Source organism: Callorhinus ursinus, unplaced genomic scaffold (assembly GCF_003265705.2).
Source record: "Callorhinus ursinus isolate GAN/ISIS: 27379988/994484 unplaced genomic scaffold, GSC_fseal_2.0 scaffold68, whole genome shotgun sequence".
NCBI classification, from domain to species: Eukaryota; Metazoa; Chordata; class Mammalia; order Carnivora; family Otariidae; genus Callorhinus; species Callorhinus ursinus.
Genome location: NW_027397130.1, coordinates 3366934 through 3386092, shown reverse-complemented (window position 1 = coordinate 3386092; position 19159 = coordinate 3366934). Strand labels below are relative to the sequence as shown.

The window sequence follows — 19159 nt, the reverse complement described above, 5'->3', positions numbered from 1 at the left end:
ACCGATTCAGAATTGTTTGCAAAGATGGAGGGAGATATCTCGGTAATAACTGGGTCATGCGTGCATGGAGTCTGTCACGTCATGCTCTGCATTTTTTAAATATGTTTGAAAATTTCCGTAATGAGAAGTGTTTTTCAGAAGTCACATTTGACCTAAATTACATAAAAGAAAGGAAATGGGGGCGCTTAAGCGTCTGTCTGCCTTCGGCTCAGGTCATGATCCCAGGATCCTGGGATCGAGCCCCGCATCGGGCTCCCTGCTCCGCGGGAAGCCTGCTTCTCCCTCTCCCACTCCCCCTGCTTGCGTTCCTTCTCTCGCTGTGTCTCTCTCTGTCAAATGAATAAATAAAATCTTAAAGAAAAAAAAAAAAAGGAAATGGGTAGCAGTTGTCTTCTGGCGGGTTGTTTGCTAAGACCCCATGGGGCCTGCAGGTCCAGAGGGGCACAAATGTTGGGGAGGTTCATTTGCACGACAGAGTCAAGTTTAAATTATGATGAAGGCATCTTTCCCACCTTAAGAGAAGGAGAGCGGGGATGGGAAAGGGAGGAAAACCTGTAGAAAAAAGAGCCTCGAGAGCAATTGCCAGGTATGGCCCTCATTAGGCTCCTGATGCAAGCCAGAGGGCCATAAGAAAGCACTGAAGAGACCACGGGAGATGTCTGAACACTGATTAGATACCAGTGGATCCCTCAAGGCACCCGGGCCTCTCTCTTGGGGACACATGTCCACCTCCATGGGACAGGCTCCTCTGAGCGTCTGATATAGCCACACAGAGCCAAAGTTCTTGATAATACTGTTTATTGTCCATTGACCGAGCGATCACTCAAGAATGATACAAAGCATCGAAGACATGCGCAGTCTGCTTGTCAACGTTCAACAGCTCTCACGTGTTCCCAGCACAGGAAGGTCTCAGACTTCATATTCCAGCAAAAACACATTGCCCAAAAGTTAAAAAAAAAAAACCCAAAAAACAAGCAAAAACAAACACAATCAAACAAAGCTTTAAATTACGGCAGCAAGTCCGATATTTCTTAATACTTATCAAGCAAAGGTTTGAAAATAACTACAATGTAAACTTCATTTTAAATATTTTGAGTTGCTTGCATGAAGACAAGAATGGAAGGAGGAATGAGCAGTGCATAGAACATAACATATAAATTAAACAATGCCGAATGGAGAGCCTTCTTCAACTACGTGCAAGTTGCAATTGTTGACTCTGACGGTATCTGGGCGGCTTTGTCTCTTGCCTGCCACCGGGCACTTCATCTTGAATTTTTTGTTTCTGTTTTCGTTTTCTGCTCAGCATGGCTAGAAGACCAATGTGTGTGGACTGAGTATAAGCACCATCTTTTAGAACCAACCAACTCAAAGATCCTTTACTTTGTAATGATTTGAACCAGAGGACAAAAGGTAGCAGATGGAAAAAGCAACCATACTCTAAGAAGGAAAGAAAAGATCTGAAGGAATCCACCATCATAGGCTAGCTACCATGCTTTCCATTCAGGGTCAAAAGCTTCCACGATGCAGAAACCTTAAAAAAAAAAAGTGCAAGTCTAACACCTACCAAGGGTAATAAAAAACACAGCACAGGAATGATTACAGCTGATGTCAGAAACAAACCAAAACATTTAAAAAATCAGCAGAAACAGGAGTAAATGTTACATATGATAACACCATACAGGGAGCAAACAGGGGTGGGGTGTTATATTGACTGGAGGGATCTGGTGTTCTCGCTATATACTGAAACCACATGGACTGGTCCATTATGACATCTTACAAACTTTCTATCACTGTACAGCATGAAAGCACCCTTAACGCGGGGGCTGATTCCTGGCTATTCCCCTAGTCTGCCCTAGAAAGGGAAGTCATCAAAATCTATGCTGACCAGGTCCCGGCAGGCATGGGGGGCTACCCGCGTGGGGGTCAGGAGTCTTACGGGTGGTTTGGGGTCACCGCAGAGTGTACAGCAATGCTTAGAACGTGGTGACTTGGGAAGCATTCCGCAGGAGGACCACTCACAGGCTGACACACTCGGGTTTCCACGCGTGTGTCCGTTCGCGCATGTGCTCGCGTCCATGTACGTGCCTAATGTGCGTGAAAAACTCAGAACGGTTTATACCATATACAAGTAGGAAGAAAAAGATGACTTTTTGTTACTGAGAGATTTCTGCTTGCGTTAATCCCCTTTTTAACTGGCCGCAGAAAGCCGTGCTCAGGGAACAGGTTCTACAGTCCCCTAGGACGTTTTTTGACCGAGAGATCGAATCTGACAAATCTAAGTGGAGGCTGGTACAGCTGGGATTTGGGTTCACAGATTATCTGAGAATTGATCTTTAGAAAAATGAGATGTTGGCCACAGCATCCCGGAGGCCCAGAAAGAGATTCATCGAACCCACCTACCTCCCCAATTTCTCTCTTCTTAGGTAAGACTTCCCAACACGCCCAGCTAACTTCACTCCCAGAAATCCATGCCCAGCGCAGTGACTGTCCGTCTTTGCGGGGGGAGGGGGGGTGTCATGGTAAAGCTGTGGCACCTGCTCAGGAGGGGCTCTGAGGTGCGCTGGGGGGGCACAGCAGGACCCGGTTTTCGATGTCCTCGGGATGTGCAAACAGAGCACAACCAGCCTGTGCCACTGGCCTTGCAAAGCCAATGTGTGCAACTCAGCTGGATGCCTGATGCCAGAAGGAGGAGGAGGAAGCCAGACTGATTTCAGAAGCCTGGGAATAAACAGCAAGGGGAGCCAAGTGTCCCCCCAAACGTCTGCCCTTGGGGCAGAATGCCACGGACCCCCCCAGGGTCGGGGTGTGTGGTAGGGGGACTGAAAAGGACTTGGCCGAAGCTGAAGCTTGTCACCCGCATCGTACAAGGCCCTGGAGCGTGGCTCCCACTGCGAGTCTGCGGATTAGCAGGATTAACTGGGGCTCCTTCGAGAGCGAGCCACTGGTCCAGGGCTGCTTCTGTATTTATGGGAGTCGCAGGTACTGGGAGTCCGTGATGGGCACCGAGGAGACAGGGGCACCTGCAAGGGGCGGGGACTGCCACCGTAGGGCCAGAGGTGTGGAAGCTGCAGGAAACGAGGGACATGCCCCTCTCGAGATGAAAGGGACCTGGTAGGCCTGCTACACAGTCTTGCAACGACCCTCTAATTTTCTGCAAAATGCACATTTCCAGGCTCTGCCCTGACCGGGCATGGGGGACTCCTACGTACGGGCCGACTGCTCAGTGTTCTTAACAGTGCCAGGGTTGGGGCTGGGCCCATGCATCCCACCCCTGCCCGCACCCAAGGATGCCCAGGCTGGCGGATGGGGTGTGGGACCACGACCACATTTAAAAGGGAAATGGGGGTGGGAGGAGACTCACACTAATTTAGACCCACTTGGATGACTGTTTTATTCATGCTGTTTCCGGGAAGGGATGTCAGAGCTGGACCAGTCTAAACTCTTGGAGGCTTTTCCGTTGGCCAAAGGGGTGCTATTGGCCTGCTTACGGGTCCTCAATATCGAGAAACTCCTGCTTGGGGGGTGCTGCTCCGCGGTACCATGCACAGGAGCCGTCGCTTCTCTTGATGCAGGCGAAGAACTTGGCCTGATGCCCATTGATGTTCTTCTCCGTGACCCAGTCCATCCAGAGGCACTCGTCCGGAGACGAGATGTAGCACGGGATCATGGGGCAGCGCGTGATCTAGGAAGAGGGACACGGAGGCGGATCCGGTCAGGGACCGAGGCCACTCAAGGAGGCATCTCCAGAGCCTAGCCACGCACCCGGCAAAGATGTGCAAGGGCGGTTTGTCAGATGAATGACCACATGAGCACAGCGGCGGGGCAGGGAACGGGGGCTCGAGTCGAACCTGCTCCATCAGCAGCCTTTCCTGAGCTCCCCCTACTCTCTAAACAGCAGCAAGGCAGGCTGCCTGGGCCGGGGGCGGGGGGGGATGGGGCCTGGCGGGACCCCTGGGCACTGCCCCTGTGCCCCCAGCGATGGCCGGTGGCCCCTCTGAGCATGACACAAAGGCCTCAGCATAGCCCCACCCTCCTGGGAGGAAAATGACAACCACAGAGGGTCTTAAATTTCCTGGAGCTGGGTTCTAGTCAAATAAAAAGGATGCTGTCTTGCTCCGAAGCACGCACGGGCTTTGGGGGTATCGGCCAGCAGCACTGTGGTGGAGGAAACTCAGGCCACAGAGGGAAAGGGAAACACTCGGTTTTATTTTGTTTTGAAGTTTTTAAATTTAAATTCAGCGAATTAACACTGAGTGTAGTATTCGTTTCAGAGGCAGAGGTCAGGGATACATCAGTTGTGTGTAACACCCCGTGCTCATTCCAGCCCGTGCCCTCCGTAGTGCCCGGCACCCAGTTACCCCTTCCCCCCAACCCTTCCCCTCCAGCAGCCCTCAGTTTCTTTCCTATGCTTGAGTCTCTTATGGTTTGTCTCCCCCTCTGGTTTCATCTTGTTCTGTTTTTCCCTCCCTTCCCTTATGCTCCTGTTTCGTTTCTTAAATTCCACATATGCGTGAAATCATATAATAATTGTCTTTCTCTGACTGACTAATTTTGCTTAGCGTGATACCCTCTAGTTCCAGCCAGATCGCCGCAAGTGGCAAGATTTCATTTGTTTTGATACTGAAGAACTCAGTTTTAATTTCATGTTGGGCGCGGAGCCGTTGGCTCCACACCCACGTTGCCGTGGGTCAGAATTCACATTTCGAATGAGCTGAGGGATGGGCTGGAGATGATGTATCTGCACAAGCAAGAGTGCTGATCGGCAAAAGCCAGTCCCTGCAGCCTTCCAGCCCCAGACCCACTTCTGGGGGCAGAGGGGCCCTGGCACCTGACGGTGCTTCCTGTGCTGGGGCTGGAGGCACAGGCGGTCGGGGGACGAAGGGCAAGAGGAGAGCGAGCCCCCAAGCCTGGGGCCGTGGAGGCCTGTCTGCGGCTGCGCCTAACGTTAGCACTGCTCCAGCTGTCGTGCTCAGCCCCGCCTCTGGGCTGCCTTTTTTTTTTTAAGATTTTATTTATTTGGAGGGAGCATGGGCAGGGGGGAGGGGCAGAGGGAGAGGGACAAAACAGACTCCCCGCTGAGGGGGGAGCCCCATGCAGGGCTTGATCCCAGGGCCCCCGAGATCCGTGACCTGAGCTGAAGGTAGATACTTAACAGACTGAGATACCCAGGCGCCCCTCTGGGCTGCCTTTAAGAAGGGGGCGGGGTGTCAGGATTCTCCGTGGCCCCAGGGCATGGTAATGGCTGGGACGTTCTTTCCCAAGGCACTCAAGTCTTTGCATTTGTGCATCCACAGAAAGCACTCACAGCACCTTGTTCTCCCCACAAAATTCCTCCCCCTGGGAGGCTCTCCTTCCTAGAAGCTACATACAGGCCACACGGCTAGATTGCCCGGACCTCCCAAATATCCCTCTGCAGGGGCATGCCTCGGGGCTCTGTCCCTGGCCTAGCGGCCTCACTGGTGTAGAGGCCGTACCGCCCCAGAGCCCTGTCCTAAGGACCCCGTGGCTGGAGAGGTCGTGGAAAGCCAGGGATCAAAGCCCGGCAGTCTCCCTGGAGACAGAGGTGACGAGGGAAAGCCCAGGAGACGGCACCAGCTTACCTTGCACTCACAGCCCATCTGGTACCTGTGGTTCAGGCTCTTCTTCTGGGTGGTGCTCAGGGTGTCCCAGGGCACAATGAAGTCACACAGGGTGATGTGCATCTTGCCATTCCCCTCGGCCTTTCCTGAGAAGACAGAGATCGCCAGGCTCAGGGCAAGCTGCTGGTGGTCCTCCTGCCAACCCCTGCAACCGAGCGCGGCTCGGGTGTATGCAGGCTCACTGCTCGCAGTCCCGTGTGCTGTGGGCTGAGCTGCAGCCTCTCCAAAATCCCCGTGTGGGAGGGAGCCCTGACCCCCGGCCTCTCAGAATGTGCCTGTGTTTGGAGATGGGTTTTCCATGAGGTGATTAAGTTAAGTGAGATCACATGGGGGGGGCCCACATCCAATAAGAACGGGGTCCTTATAAGATGAGATCAGGGCCCAGACAGGCACAGAGGGACAAGCATCGAGGCCACGGGGAGGAGACGGCCGTCTTGCGAGCCCCAGGAGAGAGGCTTCTGGAGAACCGGCCCCGCCCATGCCTGGATGCTGGACCCCCAGCCCCCAGGACTGCGAGGGAGTCAATCCCTGGTCTGTGGTGCTTTGTTACAGCAGCGTGAGAGCTGACGGATACATCATGGGTCGTTTGTGCGGAGCAGAACGGACACTCCGGACCACTTGGCAGACACAGGAAAGGACCCGGTTGGAAAAAACCTCCCATTTTCATTACAGCGAACACTTAGATGCATTTCCTTCCAATACTCCTTCACACACGTGTATTCGCACGAAAGAGATCATGTTGCATGTAGATCATGTTGTTTCCCGTTTTATTTTTCACACACATGTCCGCCATTTGACGTTGAACTTGTCTGTCTGGGTTTTTCCACCACGAATAGCAAAAACACGGAATTTTATAAAATTGGAAATCGGCTCCAGATTCCCTTCAGGGCAGGGGGAGGCGGCCGCGCGGTTTGTCCTTTTGAGCTCAGGCTGCCGATTCCGCTCCCTCCCTCTCCTGCACCGAAGAGTTCGCGCTGGTGACTGGCCTTGGCATTAGCCAAGCAGGACACAAAGACAGCCAAGTGCATTCTGGTGAATGGCAGAACGTAACGAGGGCTGGAGAGGTCGTGTCAAATCTCAGCCCTCTGGCTGATGGCACCTTGTCAAGAGCCACAAAGGGGTGATGAGCCGCAGCGGCAGGCTCACCGAGGGGCAGACAGGAGCCTCGGGCTGCACCCCACTTGACAAAGCTCCGGGACATCCAACCTAATGATCTCAGGCACAGCACGGACCGTGGAGAATCCACTAATAGAAACAGAGTTCAGTGAATAATGCCGCTTGTGTGCTAATAATGCACCCCTGTGGCGAATCAATCACACCGCGATCTCTGGCCAGGGGAAACGCGGGTCGGCTGGCCCTGAGGCTACGAGCGGGCACGGGGACATCCTGTGTGTCAGGCAGGTCGCAGGAGGCACCCCCTGGATGTGAATTCTGATGCTCTCTCTTCCGTTTTAACAACTCCCCTTACCTTTGGGAGCTCTGTTTTCCCTTGTGTTTGTTCGGACTTGAATGACATTCCAGGTGAATAAAAAGACCAAGGAGCAGGATTGCTACTGTAGCATTTATTCTGAATCCTAACAACTAATGAAAGAGAAGTGGCTCTGAATACTTCCAAAATAGGTATTTGGCTTTTTCTTTAAGAACTGTATAGCCCTTTTCTATGAGTTCAGAGTAGCTGAGGGCGGCGGGGGGGGGGGGGCGGAAATGGACAGATGGCAAGCAACACATTCTGGTCTCCTCCTTCCTTCCAGAACGTATGGCCAGAGCAGGTATATATGGACAGTAGCCCTCCTCTGGCCCCGCCTCGTGCTTGACAGAGGGGCGGGGCTCGTGCTGGCTCCGCCCTCCAAATGCCTACAGTGACGTCAGCCGCCTCACCAGGCTGCCTTCCATGTCCTGCTTCCTGTTGGTCTTTGCCTTTCTTATGCCTCCTGCTCCTTAACCAGATCATAAGCATGAAAGGTAAAAGTTCAGTCTGAATCCTTTTTTTATCTGCAGTTCCTCGCACGTAGTAATTGCTCAGTAAATGTTTACTGACGACATGGGTATTTGTTCCAACAGTTTGCTTCATCATCTACCTTTTTTTGCCGTGGATCTTTTCATCACCAATCCAAGCTCCCGCCGAGAGTAGGACATGGAAGGACACGGAGATGCCATGCAAACTGTGTGTCTTCCATGGCCCTGGCTACAGGGTTCCTGTTTACCTCGGATGTCATGTATAAATGACAGCATCTCAGAATATTCCAAAGGACACCCTTTCTGTACAGGTCCAGTTATTAAGACTTGGTTGGGCACGCACCACGTGAACATCTGTTACAACATCTTCCTATGTCTGCCTTGGAAAAATGCACAGTCTTTCTTGGAGAGAAAAACAGGAATTAATTAAAATTTGTAACTGAGGGCTGCAGCTTTCTTTTTCCTCTTGGAGGAGAACACTGCAGAAGAAAATTATAGGGCCAATTCTATTACAGTTCCTGAACATGAGCGTCTCCTGGTGCCCAGCTCAACATGTGAACTTGAGTCATCAGCCCATGAGGAGGTGGGCTGCCTCGGGCCATGCGGTCACTCCTGGGGCTGCTGCCAGCCGTGGCTGAGTGGTTTACTGTGCCCCGTGATTTCTGGGTGGCCCATCCTGACTCCAGGACAACAAGATGGAGAGTCTGTGCTCAGAAAGTAAACACCAGATTTGACCCAGAGCCATCTCACTGGGCTGGGGAAAGAAGTCAGCTCAGCAAGGTCCCCCTGTAACGGGTGCGCCGGCCCCTGCTGGACATGCCCTCTGTGGATCTTAGACTCCAGGGCCAGTTAGGAAACTCAAATGTGCCCCATGTCACTTGCTTGCTTCCAGGATTAAACGTGAAACAGTGGAAGATGATAGGCACACAGTTACAAGCAGTTGTATCTTCAAACAAAATGTATCTTCTTCATTTTTATTACAAATGGAGCTACAGTTTGGATGGTTTCGGCTGTAGCACGCCTAGCAGGTGTGCGCTACAGTTACTTGGAGAATTGTCTTCTAGTTCAGACTGGGAACAGTTTAATGGGCCCGTGTGTAGGAACAGAGCAGGACACATACATGTGACGAGATAAATGACCTCTGATGGCAAATATGAACGAGTGAGCTTCTGCAAGACAGTATCAACATTGGCAGAGTAACGGAGATGATCAGGCTCTCTGCCTTTAACTCACGATGCTTCATTTGGACACAGAAGCCTTTTCCTTCCAGAAAAGAGGCTGAGCAAAATAGATAAAGAGATTCTCTTACCATGTCCCCCGAAATAACACAAAGCAACCACTCGCAAGATAATCACCACCAAGCTGCCGTATGCAGCCTCTATCCTCAGCTCTTGCTCTGGACCCACACTTTCTAAGCAGCTAGGGCGGCAAGACTGCTAAAACCTGGACCGCACAAACGAAGAAGCAGAGTGCCACAGGCCTGGGAGTCAGGAAGACATGCCCGGCAGTGCGGCCCAGGCACGGGTGTGCTGAGAAATGCCTAACAACTGGCTCCCCCGCCGCCGGGGAGAAAGAGCTGCGGCGCCCGGCATCTGCCAAAATCTGCTGCAGATGCTCATGCCCTGATTTCAAGGTACCAATGAGACATCAACCAGAATTTAACAATCGGCCTGGGAAAGTGCACGTGTGAAAGTTCAGGCACACACCACCGGACCTGGGGCACGTTGTTCATCTCTCTACTCCTCCATTTTCCTCATCTGTAAAATGGGGACCATATAACAGTGCCTTCATTGTCAGGGGTTCTAAGGATTGAACAGAATCCACATGAGAAGCTTTCCGGGGCCATCAGGGCCAGGAAGAGGGCGATCCTATTTCTATTAACAGGGAAATGGCGAAGCTGTTTGCATGAACCCAGACCTAGGCCACCTTCCCTCCCAGGAGCCCACCGGGGAGAGGACCCTGGCCCGCCTCCCATCAGTGCCTGCTTTGGCAGCTCTGCAGTCTGGTCGGCTGCCTCTAGAGGGCGGTGTGACAAGACAGAGACCAAGGGTGAGGTGCTCCTTTTTAAGGGTTTATTCCCCAGAGACCAGCACACAACCTGGTGCTGAAAACCGGAAGCCGTCGGTTCCTTAGGGCAACAAGTTCCCCGAACCATGGGAGGTCTCGTCTCCCTTCCCTTCTCTCCACGGCTTATTTTTCTGACCATAAAAACAATAAATGTCATTTGGAGAATTTTGCAAATACAGGGGAGTAGTAAAAGGAGATAATACTGATGCTGTCCATCCCCGGCACATGCGGACCAGGTCGTCTCCAGCCCTCCCCGGGCGCCTGCACCCCGCGCCCCATGTTCTGTGCACCTGCCCTGCCTTGCCCTCCCCCAGGTCACGGTGACAAACACCGTCAGGAAAGTCCCTGCTTCGTGATTCTGTCCCCATACCTGTCTCTCTGGTTGACTTTGTTTTTCTTACCGTAAAAATAGTAGATATTGCAAATGTAAAATGGTGCAGCTGCTTTGGAAAACAGTCTGGCAGCTCCTCAAATGATTAAACATAGTCACCATATGCCCTGAAATTCTACTCCTACACATCGGCCCGAGAGGGATGAAAACACAGCCACGCAAACACTTGGTGGCGGATGCTGACAGCAGCAGCATGCATACGAGCCCAAAGGTGGAAACAACCCCAGTGTCCATCAGATGGCAAATGGGGAACACACTGTGGTCTATCCAGTCAAAGAAATAGTATTCGGCCATAAAAAGGAGAGGCGTTCTGATTCACGCTATGTGGCTGAACTCTAAAAAAAAATGCCATGCTGAACACGGTGCTGAGTGAGGGATGCCAAGACACACAGGACCACAGAGTCTACGATTCCATTCACAGGACTCTGAAGTAGGGAAACCCACGGGATCAAAAAAGAAATAGACTGGCAGTTGCTGGAGCTGGGGGGAGAGGAGTGGGGGCTGGAGAGGCAGAAGAGTGGAAGGGTCCAGGGTTCTCCGACTGTGGCCGTGGTTGCAACCCGATGGATTACCCAAACCATTGAATGACGCCCTTTAAATGGGTGAATGGTAGGCTGTGTGAGTTATAGTCAATAAAACTTAAAAAATCGTGAATGCTCCCGAGAAAACATTTAGAAAGGTCAGAAGTGCCCAACAAAGAAGAAAAAAAAAATCTCTCATCATCCCCAAGGAGAGGGACAGAAGTCCTGATGGAGCGATGAGCCAGGGACACAGACGCCGGGCAAGAGCGTTTTAAGGGAGGGAGGGGGGAGTTACCCAAGGAAAGGTGACAGCCATGTCCTCTGTCCCACTCACTCCATACTGCATCTCCCCCCGGCAGGGACCCCATGTGCGCAGCACAGCTGGGGTCAGTGCCAAATCCTTGGATCCTTGGATCCGTGCCCCTGCCACCCGAGACGGTCTCTTCCTCCTGAGCTTTCGCTCGCTGCTCACAGCACCTCCCCCCGCCGAAAAAAAAAACCGTCTTATTTTCTCTAGTTTCTTCCCCTGCGCCCCTTCCCAGGGGGAGCGTGTGTGCCCTTCCCTCCGGGATATCTCCTCCTGAACTCCTGTCACACCGGGCACAGCTCGAGGCACCTAGTGGGCACCCGCTAAGTATGTGTTGATTTTTTAAATATTCTCAGTGGATAGGGGAAAAAGTACAAATAATCCAAGCAGGAGAAAATCCCCCCAGTCACAGAGATTTGCATTCAGAATGTATTTTGATTAAATGATTAAATTCGGATTGTATAACAAAATATAATGTCAGACTAGGGGAGCCGTCCCCTCCAATCCCCCGTCTCCTCCCAAGTTGTGAGCTAACTCACAAATGTTCCCTAGGGAGCATTTCTAGCGTCTGGCACAAGCCTCCCTTTCAGGAACAAAAGGCAAAAATTCTCACCTCTTGGTGTCCACCCGACCTCATGTCTCCCATGAATACTGGCTTACTGTGTTTCCCCATCAAGTCACACGGGTTCCACTGTTGTGGAGGGCAGGCAAGAACGCACCAGGAATTCTTGGACGGGAAGAGGCAGGGCAGCCCGGAGACTTCCGAACAGCCTCACGGGGTCAGGGCTCTGCTTGGCCTTGCGGCCTCAGGCTCCTCCCAAGCCATAGCCCTGGAGGCCAGGAGACACCGCCCCAGATGGTCCCTAAGCACGTGCCCATGCCTGTCCACATACACACCTGCAATGAGATACTCCTTCTTTCCACCGATGTCCAGCGAGACCCCACATACAGCGGAGGAAGGAGCCGTGTAGATAAACTCTATGTCCTTGTCAGGGCCTTTGAACATCTGGAAAGATGAAGGTGAGATGTGAGCAGAGCTGGCCTGCACAGCTAAGGAAGTCTGGGGTCCCCCCGCCCGAGAACATCCTGGGGGGGCAGCCCAACCTGCACCTGTGGGACCCCCAGCATGGAAAAGGGGGGACAGAAGGAACCGAGGAGCTGGATTAGAAGTGACCGTTCCCACTGCAGAGAGATTCTCTGGACACATCCAACCAGCTGTCAGCAGGTCGGGGACAACGGGGTCCCCGGGAGGCACCCATCTCCGATAACACATGAGCTCTCCCTACCACCGACAAGGCCGTATCAGAATCTCCGGGGAGAGGCCTGTGTATCTCCAGGTGACTCTGACCCATCATGGAGGACCACCGCCTTTGAGGATTGCCAGGAACTTTGATCAAGCACTGGCTCCTTGATGGGAGAGGCACCCTTGCCTCCGTGGCCATGGATAGGACTCCATGGGCCAGTGGGGTTTGACGTCTCAACAGATCTACTGGGGGACACACCTGCTGCCCAGGTCGGGGCGGGGGGTTGCGTCGTTCCAATACCTTGGCAGGAAGTGAGACCGCCGCAGCCAAGGGTTCCTGCTGTCCCACTGGGTGGGGACAGTGACAGGCGGGGACGTGAGTGTGCGTGGAGGATGGCCCTCCACCCGGGCCAGGGGTGCAGCCCAGCAGAGGCTGGGGGTGCGGGGGGAGGGAGGCAGTGGAGAGGGGAAAGCACACACATGCTCCAGGACCACAGAACAGAGGCTGCGGAGCGCAGGCGCCCTCAGGCTTGTGAGTCCGCTGGAACCTCGTGAGGGTTTTTGCCGGATTTTGCGCGGTTTTGCAGGATTTAGCAACCAGGGTTGCTAGTGGGGGGTTTGCAGGGGAGGGGGTTGTTTCAACAGGCAAACCCCAACGCAACGGGGTCATCTCAATGTCACGATAAACCAGCTTTGCAAGAGCTTGGTCCAACCCGCCCCAGGAAAGGTGAGGCCGATGGTGACAACGCGCTCTGCTAAATGACCTCTCCCGCTGAGGGCAAAAACGCTGCTTTGGTGTTAAGTCCTGCCTTTTCACGCCGCCACGATGAGGTTGCCAGAACAGAGACGCTCTCTCTCCCAGAGACCTAGGCCCTGAGAGAGCAGGTCACCCCCTCAAATGACACGGATGCAATGAATAAGCATTTCATTGACCTTCCGAGAACATTTATTTCCTGCTTCTTATTTTTGTAACAAAATTAAATACGGACAGCGACAACTCCCGCCTTTACAAAGCTGTCTCTCCAGCTGGAAACAACTCCCGCCTTTACAAAGCTGTCTCTCCAGCTGGAAACTAAGACTCGCCTCTCTCCTGAACACCAACGTAGTGACTACTGACAATGATCACTTTCCTCCAGGGCTGGTCCCGTTCTTCTTGCCTCCCCCGCGCCGTCTCCTCTCAAACACGGGCTCCTCGCCATACGCCCTTAAACACGAACAACGTTCTGAGAAAACTGACCCCACCACTTGCCCCTCGGTCCACAGCCCCCACGCCTGCCTGTCCCTCTCCCACCTGGCGGACCCTCCTGTCCACCACCAGCCAGGCCATGGTCTCCACCTCTTCCCCCACGTCCTCTTTTGGGAAGCTGGCCCCCACCACACCCGCCCACAGGCCTCCTTCCTTGTAGAATTTAAAGCTGACCAGGCAAGACTAGAACCCACAGCACAGTCTGGGGGAGTGAGGGCTCCCAGACGCAATGACCGAGCTCTCTCGCCTTCGAGCCTCATACTAGCTCAGCTAAGGACGGGCACCCGCGGCACGTTCCACGGAAGCTCTGGCCAACTTCGTAAGGATGCTGAGGTTCTGCCACACATTTACTAGCCACCAAAATGAGGAGAACGCATTTCTGAAATAACCTCGTCAATGGGAACAACTTTCCAGCCATTGACAGATTAAAGAAAATGGGATAGACTTGCGTCTGCTCCAGGGACGGCCGCACAGCATTCCTCGAGAAGGCAGGACACCTCCCCAGGGTCTCCCGCCTCTGGAGGACCCAACCTTGCTCCTGACCCTCCCACGGCTCTGCCCAGTGCAGCAACCCAGCGGTGGTCCCCGTTACCTTTATCTGCTTGATCTCATACTGAATCCGCTTGATGGGGTTGCCGTAGATGTCATTCCCGGAGTCCACCTCCTTCACACTGACCGCTTTCGCCCTTATCACTGTGAAACAAAGACACAGAGGTGAGCAGAGCCCCCACAGTGCTGTCCCGGCCCCAGGGAGGGGCACGATGAGCCAGCAAGTCACACCCCACACACACCGAGCAGGAGGGGCAGGAGGTGAAGCTCGGAGACCCCTTCTGGTCCCAGGATTTTTCACGGGTGCTGACAGGAGCCAAAAGCAGAAGCCTGGTCTCTCAGGACCGGCGGGGTTCCTGAGGTAGTCACTGAGAAAGCTCTTTGTTGATGCCATGCTTGAGTGCTTGGGGGCTTTTTGAAAATTCTCTCCAGTGTGTATTCGTTGGTGGCTGGGGAAGCAGATAAGCAAATTAACTGGGCTGCGATCATCATCATATAATGAAGGATGGTAAGATTCCTACCACCCAGCCTCCATCCATGGCCGATTGGCAAACAGGCTTTTTCAGGCTGAGGGTAACTGCCTCCCCAAGAGGTCCCATCATATTTAGGTTTGGGGGTCTTACAACTGAAGGGCCTATCCTGCTACACCTAATCTGTCCTAAAAGTGACCCTGAAAAATGTCCTGTGGGTGATTCTTTATAACAACAACACATATTCTATCAAGGGCACGACAGAGGAAGGGCCGGAGCGCTTTGCCCCCCCAAAGGAATTATTCACGGGCCTCACTGGCGGACCCACGGGACAGGTGCCTAGGAAGGAGGCCAAACGGAAAGAAAATGATCCCAGACCACGACACAAGATGAAGAAGAGGAGGCGAGAAGAGGTCGGGCTGGGAAGGTTCTGGAATGTTTGCTAGAGCCTGAGGCTGCTCGTGGGCTGTGCACCACAGGGCATCCTACCAGCAATTAAGCCAGGACCCGGCCCCAGCCCACACCCTGACTCGGTGAGGGTCAGCTGTTGGCGTGTCACTGGGGCAGAGCCCTCCCTCGTTTCATTCCGAGGCTTATCAGCTGGTGGCACGGCCTGTTTTAATGGCTTTAAAAGCTTTGCCCTCCACGGCCCAGCTGTGCATGGTCACTCGGGCGAGTATTATGCTAATGTGGATGTGAGCAAAACAGGGCAAGAGGGAACAGACGGAGCCAGGCACAGAGACGCCTCTGTCCTCCACCCCCAGGTGGGCGGCTCACATCTTGAAAGCCCCTGGCCGGGGCTGTCTTCCCAACAGAGCAGGGAGGCCTGGGCACGTGCATCCCATCTGTGCCCATCCCCCGGAACCCCAGGCAGCACCAGAGGCAACCCGCCCACCCCCCTGCCCCTACCCCCACGCCCCGCCCCGCCCAGGCCCAAACCCCATTCTTAGGCCTTCTTCTGTTGGAGCTGAGTCACGATGGGCAGAAGCCGCAGGTTCCTGTTTCCCAGGCTAAGCCAGGCCCCAACCTGCAAAGCCACATCTAGGAAATGCCACCCAGTGGGCCACGCACAACGGAGGGCTCTGCCCTTGGGAGCGGGTCTGTTTCCAGTGGTTCCTCCTGAACCCACCCTTCTCCACCCCCAGCACCAGCAGACTTTTTATAGCCGCGTCCCTCCGGGCTCAAACGTCTTCCTCAGCCGCCCACTGCCCTCGTCTATAACAGGACACCCCTCTGCAACCTGGTGTCAGCCAGCGGCTGTCTCTGTTACCCCAGCCGCTCCCATCCTGCTGTTCCGCCAGTCCACAAGAGTCCCTTGAACCCAAACCTGCCCAGGGGTGTCCCCACCTCTGGACAGACAAGTCTCTTCTGCCCCGAATGCCATCTACCCCTCCCTGCCAGGAAAACTTCTACGCATCCTTCAAGACCCAGGTAAAATCGCCCTTTCCTTGCTCTGGGAGATCCTGTCTTCCTGTGGCACTTGGCACATTCCACACGTCATCCATCCCGTTGTAAACACCTGTACGCCTGTGTGCTCAGGGGGCGTCTACCCGGCGGAGGCTACGTTCTGACCACAGTCAGTGCCCGCTAGGTCCTTGCCAGATGGAACTGGGCTGTCCTTCAGGCATCCGGGCAGCCCAGCTGAGTCCGTCTGCGGTCTCTCTCACTACCTGCCTCATCTATGCCCTATCGCGCCCCCACATGGGGAAGTGTTGATGCAAATCCCGGAACGTCCCAGATTAACGCCCCAGGCGTCACTGGGTGTCAGCAAGGTCGCTGGCTTGGTGGTATCAAAGGAACCAGGAACGCCCAAGGGAGACAACAGTTGTGGGAGGAGCGCTGCTGCTGGATTTCCCTAGGATACACCCAATCCTGCATGCTTTTCCAAACTGCTTTTCAGAGGCCCGCTACCCCAACACAATGCTTAACCCAAAACAGGTCCTCAATAAACAGCCCGGTAGCAAGGAGAAAACCGGTCAACACTCCTCTCGGTGAACAGGTTCCATTCTGTTCCATGCATTTTTGTCCTAGAAAAGCCCCTAAGGCTCCTAGGCAGTCCGAATCCGTATTCAGGAGGGGCAGCACTGGGCTAGTCCCTGCTCTAGCCCCCTCCCCACCATGTAGTGCCAAGGACATTCCCTGACCTCGCAGAGCTACCCGCACCAGCCCCTGCACTCCTCCGGGCTGCCGTGAGGAGTAGGGGACGCGGGGCCTGGCACACAATGCACGTCTAGCTCAAGGCGACGGAAAGGCACACTTTCCTTTTTTAAATTATCGGAAAGGGACTGGCTGCATCCAGGGTCCAGGGCAGGCTTGCGGGTTGGGACTAGAATGTGAACTGGCTCCTAGGCTGCCCGCGGCTTGCAGGGAAGTGGAGGGCAGGGGCCAGGAGGAACCCCAGCTGGGCTTGTCCATGCAAAACAAGAACTCACAATTCTTCGGGGTCTCTGAATTCGGGGTGAGAACCTCCTCCCCACTCTGCAAAATGAGGTATAATGTGAAGGAAAGAAGGGGAATCAAGAGAGGCAAAGAAAGAGCAGCTTTATGGCAATCTTCCGAAAGCATCAACACCGTCCGGACATGAAGGAGAGATGCTGGGCCTTCATCTGTCCACGGAGATGCCCTGGACCCGCTCAGGGCAGCAGGGGCTGTGTGGGCTCAGCACTCTAGGCGGGGAAGGGCACAAGCAGAAAACTTTAGCAAATAAATTTAACAAAGCCGGAGGATCCCGTAGGCAAGCTGAGGGCAGGAGCTCTGGGGGAAACAGGCAGAGGGGCCCCACAGGGACGGAGGGCTGGGGCGGCCTCTCGGTGGACCTCAGCCAGCTCTGGCTGCAGACATTCTGACCCTCAACCTTCTGCCCCCAGCATGAGGCCAGGGTGGGGATTTCTTAGCAGCCAGACTTGGAGCTCGGGGTTGAATTGCCTTTCAAGTGATCCTAAAAGCGTGGGCCTCCTTCTGCTGCCCACGGGAGAAAGGGGCAAGGACAGGGAGGGTCTTCGAAAAACAGAGATAGCCTTCAAGGAGCATCCAACTCAGGCAAGAAGTCAAACAATGGACAGGGGAACAGAGAAGCACACTGTTTCCAACCCAAGCGGCAGACAGGGAGGAGGCCAAGAGCTCTCCAGAAAGGCATTTCCAACACCCCAGGAGACAGGCATCACCAAAGCTCTGGGGTGGAGGCCACTCTAAGTAAAGGATGGGCCCCGCTCAGTCCCAGGCCATTTAAAGGCCAGGACTGGGGAAAAACAAAGAGACCCAAAGAGTCTGAGAGGAAATTACAATCCAGGCATGGACATATGTTTGCTGAACACCTACTGTGTGCTGGGCCGGGTGTCTGGCCCTGGGGTGGGCGACCAACCCACATCCTGTCCACCCCCGCCCCCCGGGCAGTGAGCAGCTCTGCTCCACGGGCCTGCCCTTGGCTGTAGGAACCAGAGGCAGCAGCGGGAGCAAGAGGCTTTATAAAGATCCTCGTTTTAACTGCTTTATGCTCAAAAAGGATGGCCTCTCCCTGAGCTGCGCAGATTTTGTTTTTTCTTCTTTCCCTTCTGCCGTTAACACAACATCTGGGTTTGAGATCAAGGCTGATACACTGGCTGATGGATTCGCCGCCAGATGTTGGCTACTGGGATGCACAACCGTCAACTTAATTCAAAGCACACGCAACCGCAGAGCCCCTGCCCCCACCCCTTGGGCCGCGGACACCACATGATGTCACTTCCCCCTGCTAGCAGCCTGCAAAAACAATCCCCAGTACACCCAGCCAGATTTGGGATGGAAAAGAGCTGGGTGGGTGGAGAGTCAAGGTCGGGGACGATGATCCAAGGAACACAAGCTATGTTCAGACTATGAGAGAGGACGCCCACCCAGGGAAGACCCAGGGAGGCCAGACTGTCCCACTGCTGCCCGGGGCAGGGGGTGGGGTGGGGTGAGAAGAGCAGGGAGCTTTCGGGAAACCTAGGGTGTCTTCAGTACGCAACATGGCCTGGCCCGGCCTGGGCTGGCCTGGGACCGGGGCGGCACGCTTGACCAGCCCAGGCAGAGATTCAAATCATCCCGCCTGCACCCCACCGACATCTTGTGAGTCCTACTGTGTCCGTGGACATTCCTGGGGAAGCAACGGAGAATGGCAAGCCATCCCCACAATCTGTGGGGAGCCAGACCCAGAAAGAGAACTGCCTCTAAGGAGTTCATTTATTTCACACCCACTGACTTGTCTTTACTATTTTGCCGTGAGCCTGGCTGCTCTCCGGAGGAATCCCATCTGCTACGTATACGAATATATCTTAATAGGACACTTCCCAATGGGGCACCGCTTCCCAACTGGGCACCGGCTCCCAATTCCAGAGCCAGGTAAAGCTGTGGATATTAAAACATGACTTTGAGACCTTCATGGCCTTGTTTCAATGCACTCAGCTCACGCTAAGTCCCTAGGCCCCCGTACCAGCTGAGGCTGAGCTTCTGGCTTCGGGAAAAATCACGCATTTGCCCAGGAGAGACGTGGGAATCTCGGGGGTTCGGAAAAAAACACTCGTCTAAGTACCCCAAGGTCAAAATCCAGCCCCGGATCATCTGAGCCTCACCAGTGCACTGACTCAGAGTGGCAGGGCTGGCTCAATGTCAGCAGAGGCCACGTGCCCTCTCAGCCCAGCCCATGGACTGCAGCCACCAGCGAGAACCCGGGAGGGTCGCCCAGGGAGACCGCTGCCCGCAGGGATGGCACTGCTCTGCTCTTCCGTTCTGCTCTCAGCCCTGGGGTCCCTCCGC

At 54.3% G+C, this 19159-nt stretch overlaps 1 protein-coding gene across 1 annotated transcript in view; it reads right to left on the bottom strand.

The window, feature by feature from the left end:
• Nucleotides 1–781: 781 nt before the first annotated feature.
• The window catches only part of TIMP2 (TIMP metallopeptidase inhibitor 2), a 43281-nt gene continuing 24903 nt past the window's right edge, over nt 782–19159 (bottom strand). Inside the window, exons 2-5 of the mRNA XM_025859872.2 lie at nt 13963–14063; nt 11779–11887; nt 5601–5725; nt 782–3682 (exon numbers count right to left, since the gene is read on the bottom strand). Of these exons, the coding sequence (XP_025715657.1) occupies nt 3485–3682; nt 5601–5725; nt 11779–11887; nt 13963–14063 (533 nt within the window). The 3' untranslated portion in view covers nt 782–3484. The remainder of the gene's footprint in view (nt 3683–5600; nt 5726–11778; nt 11888–13962; nt 14064–19159) is intronic.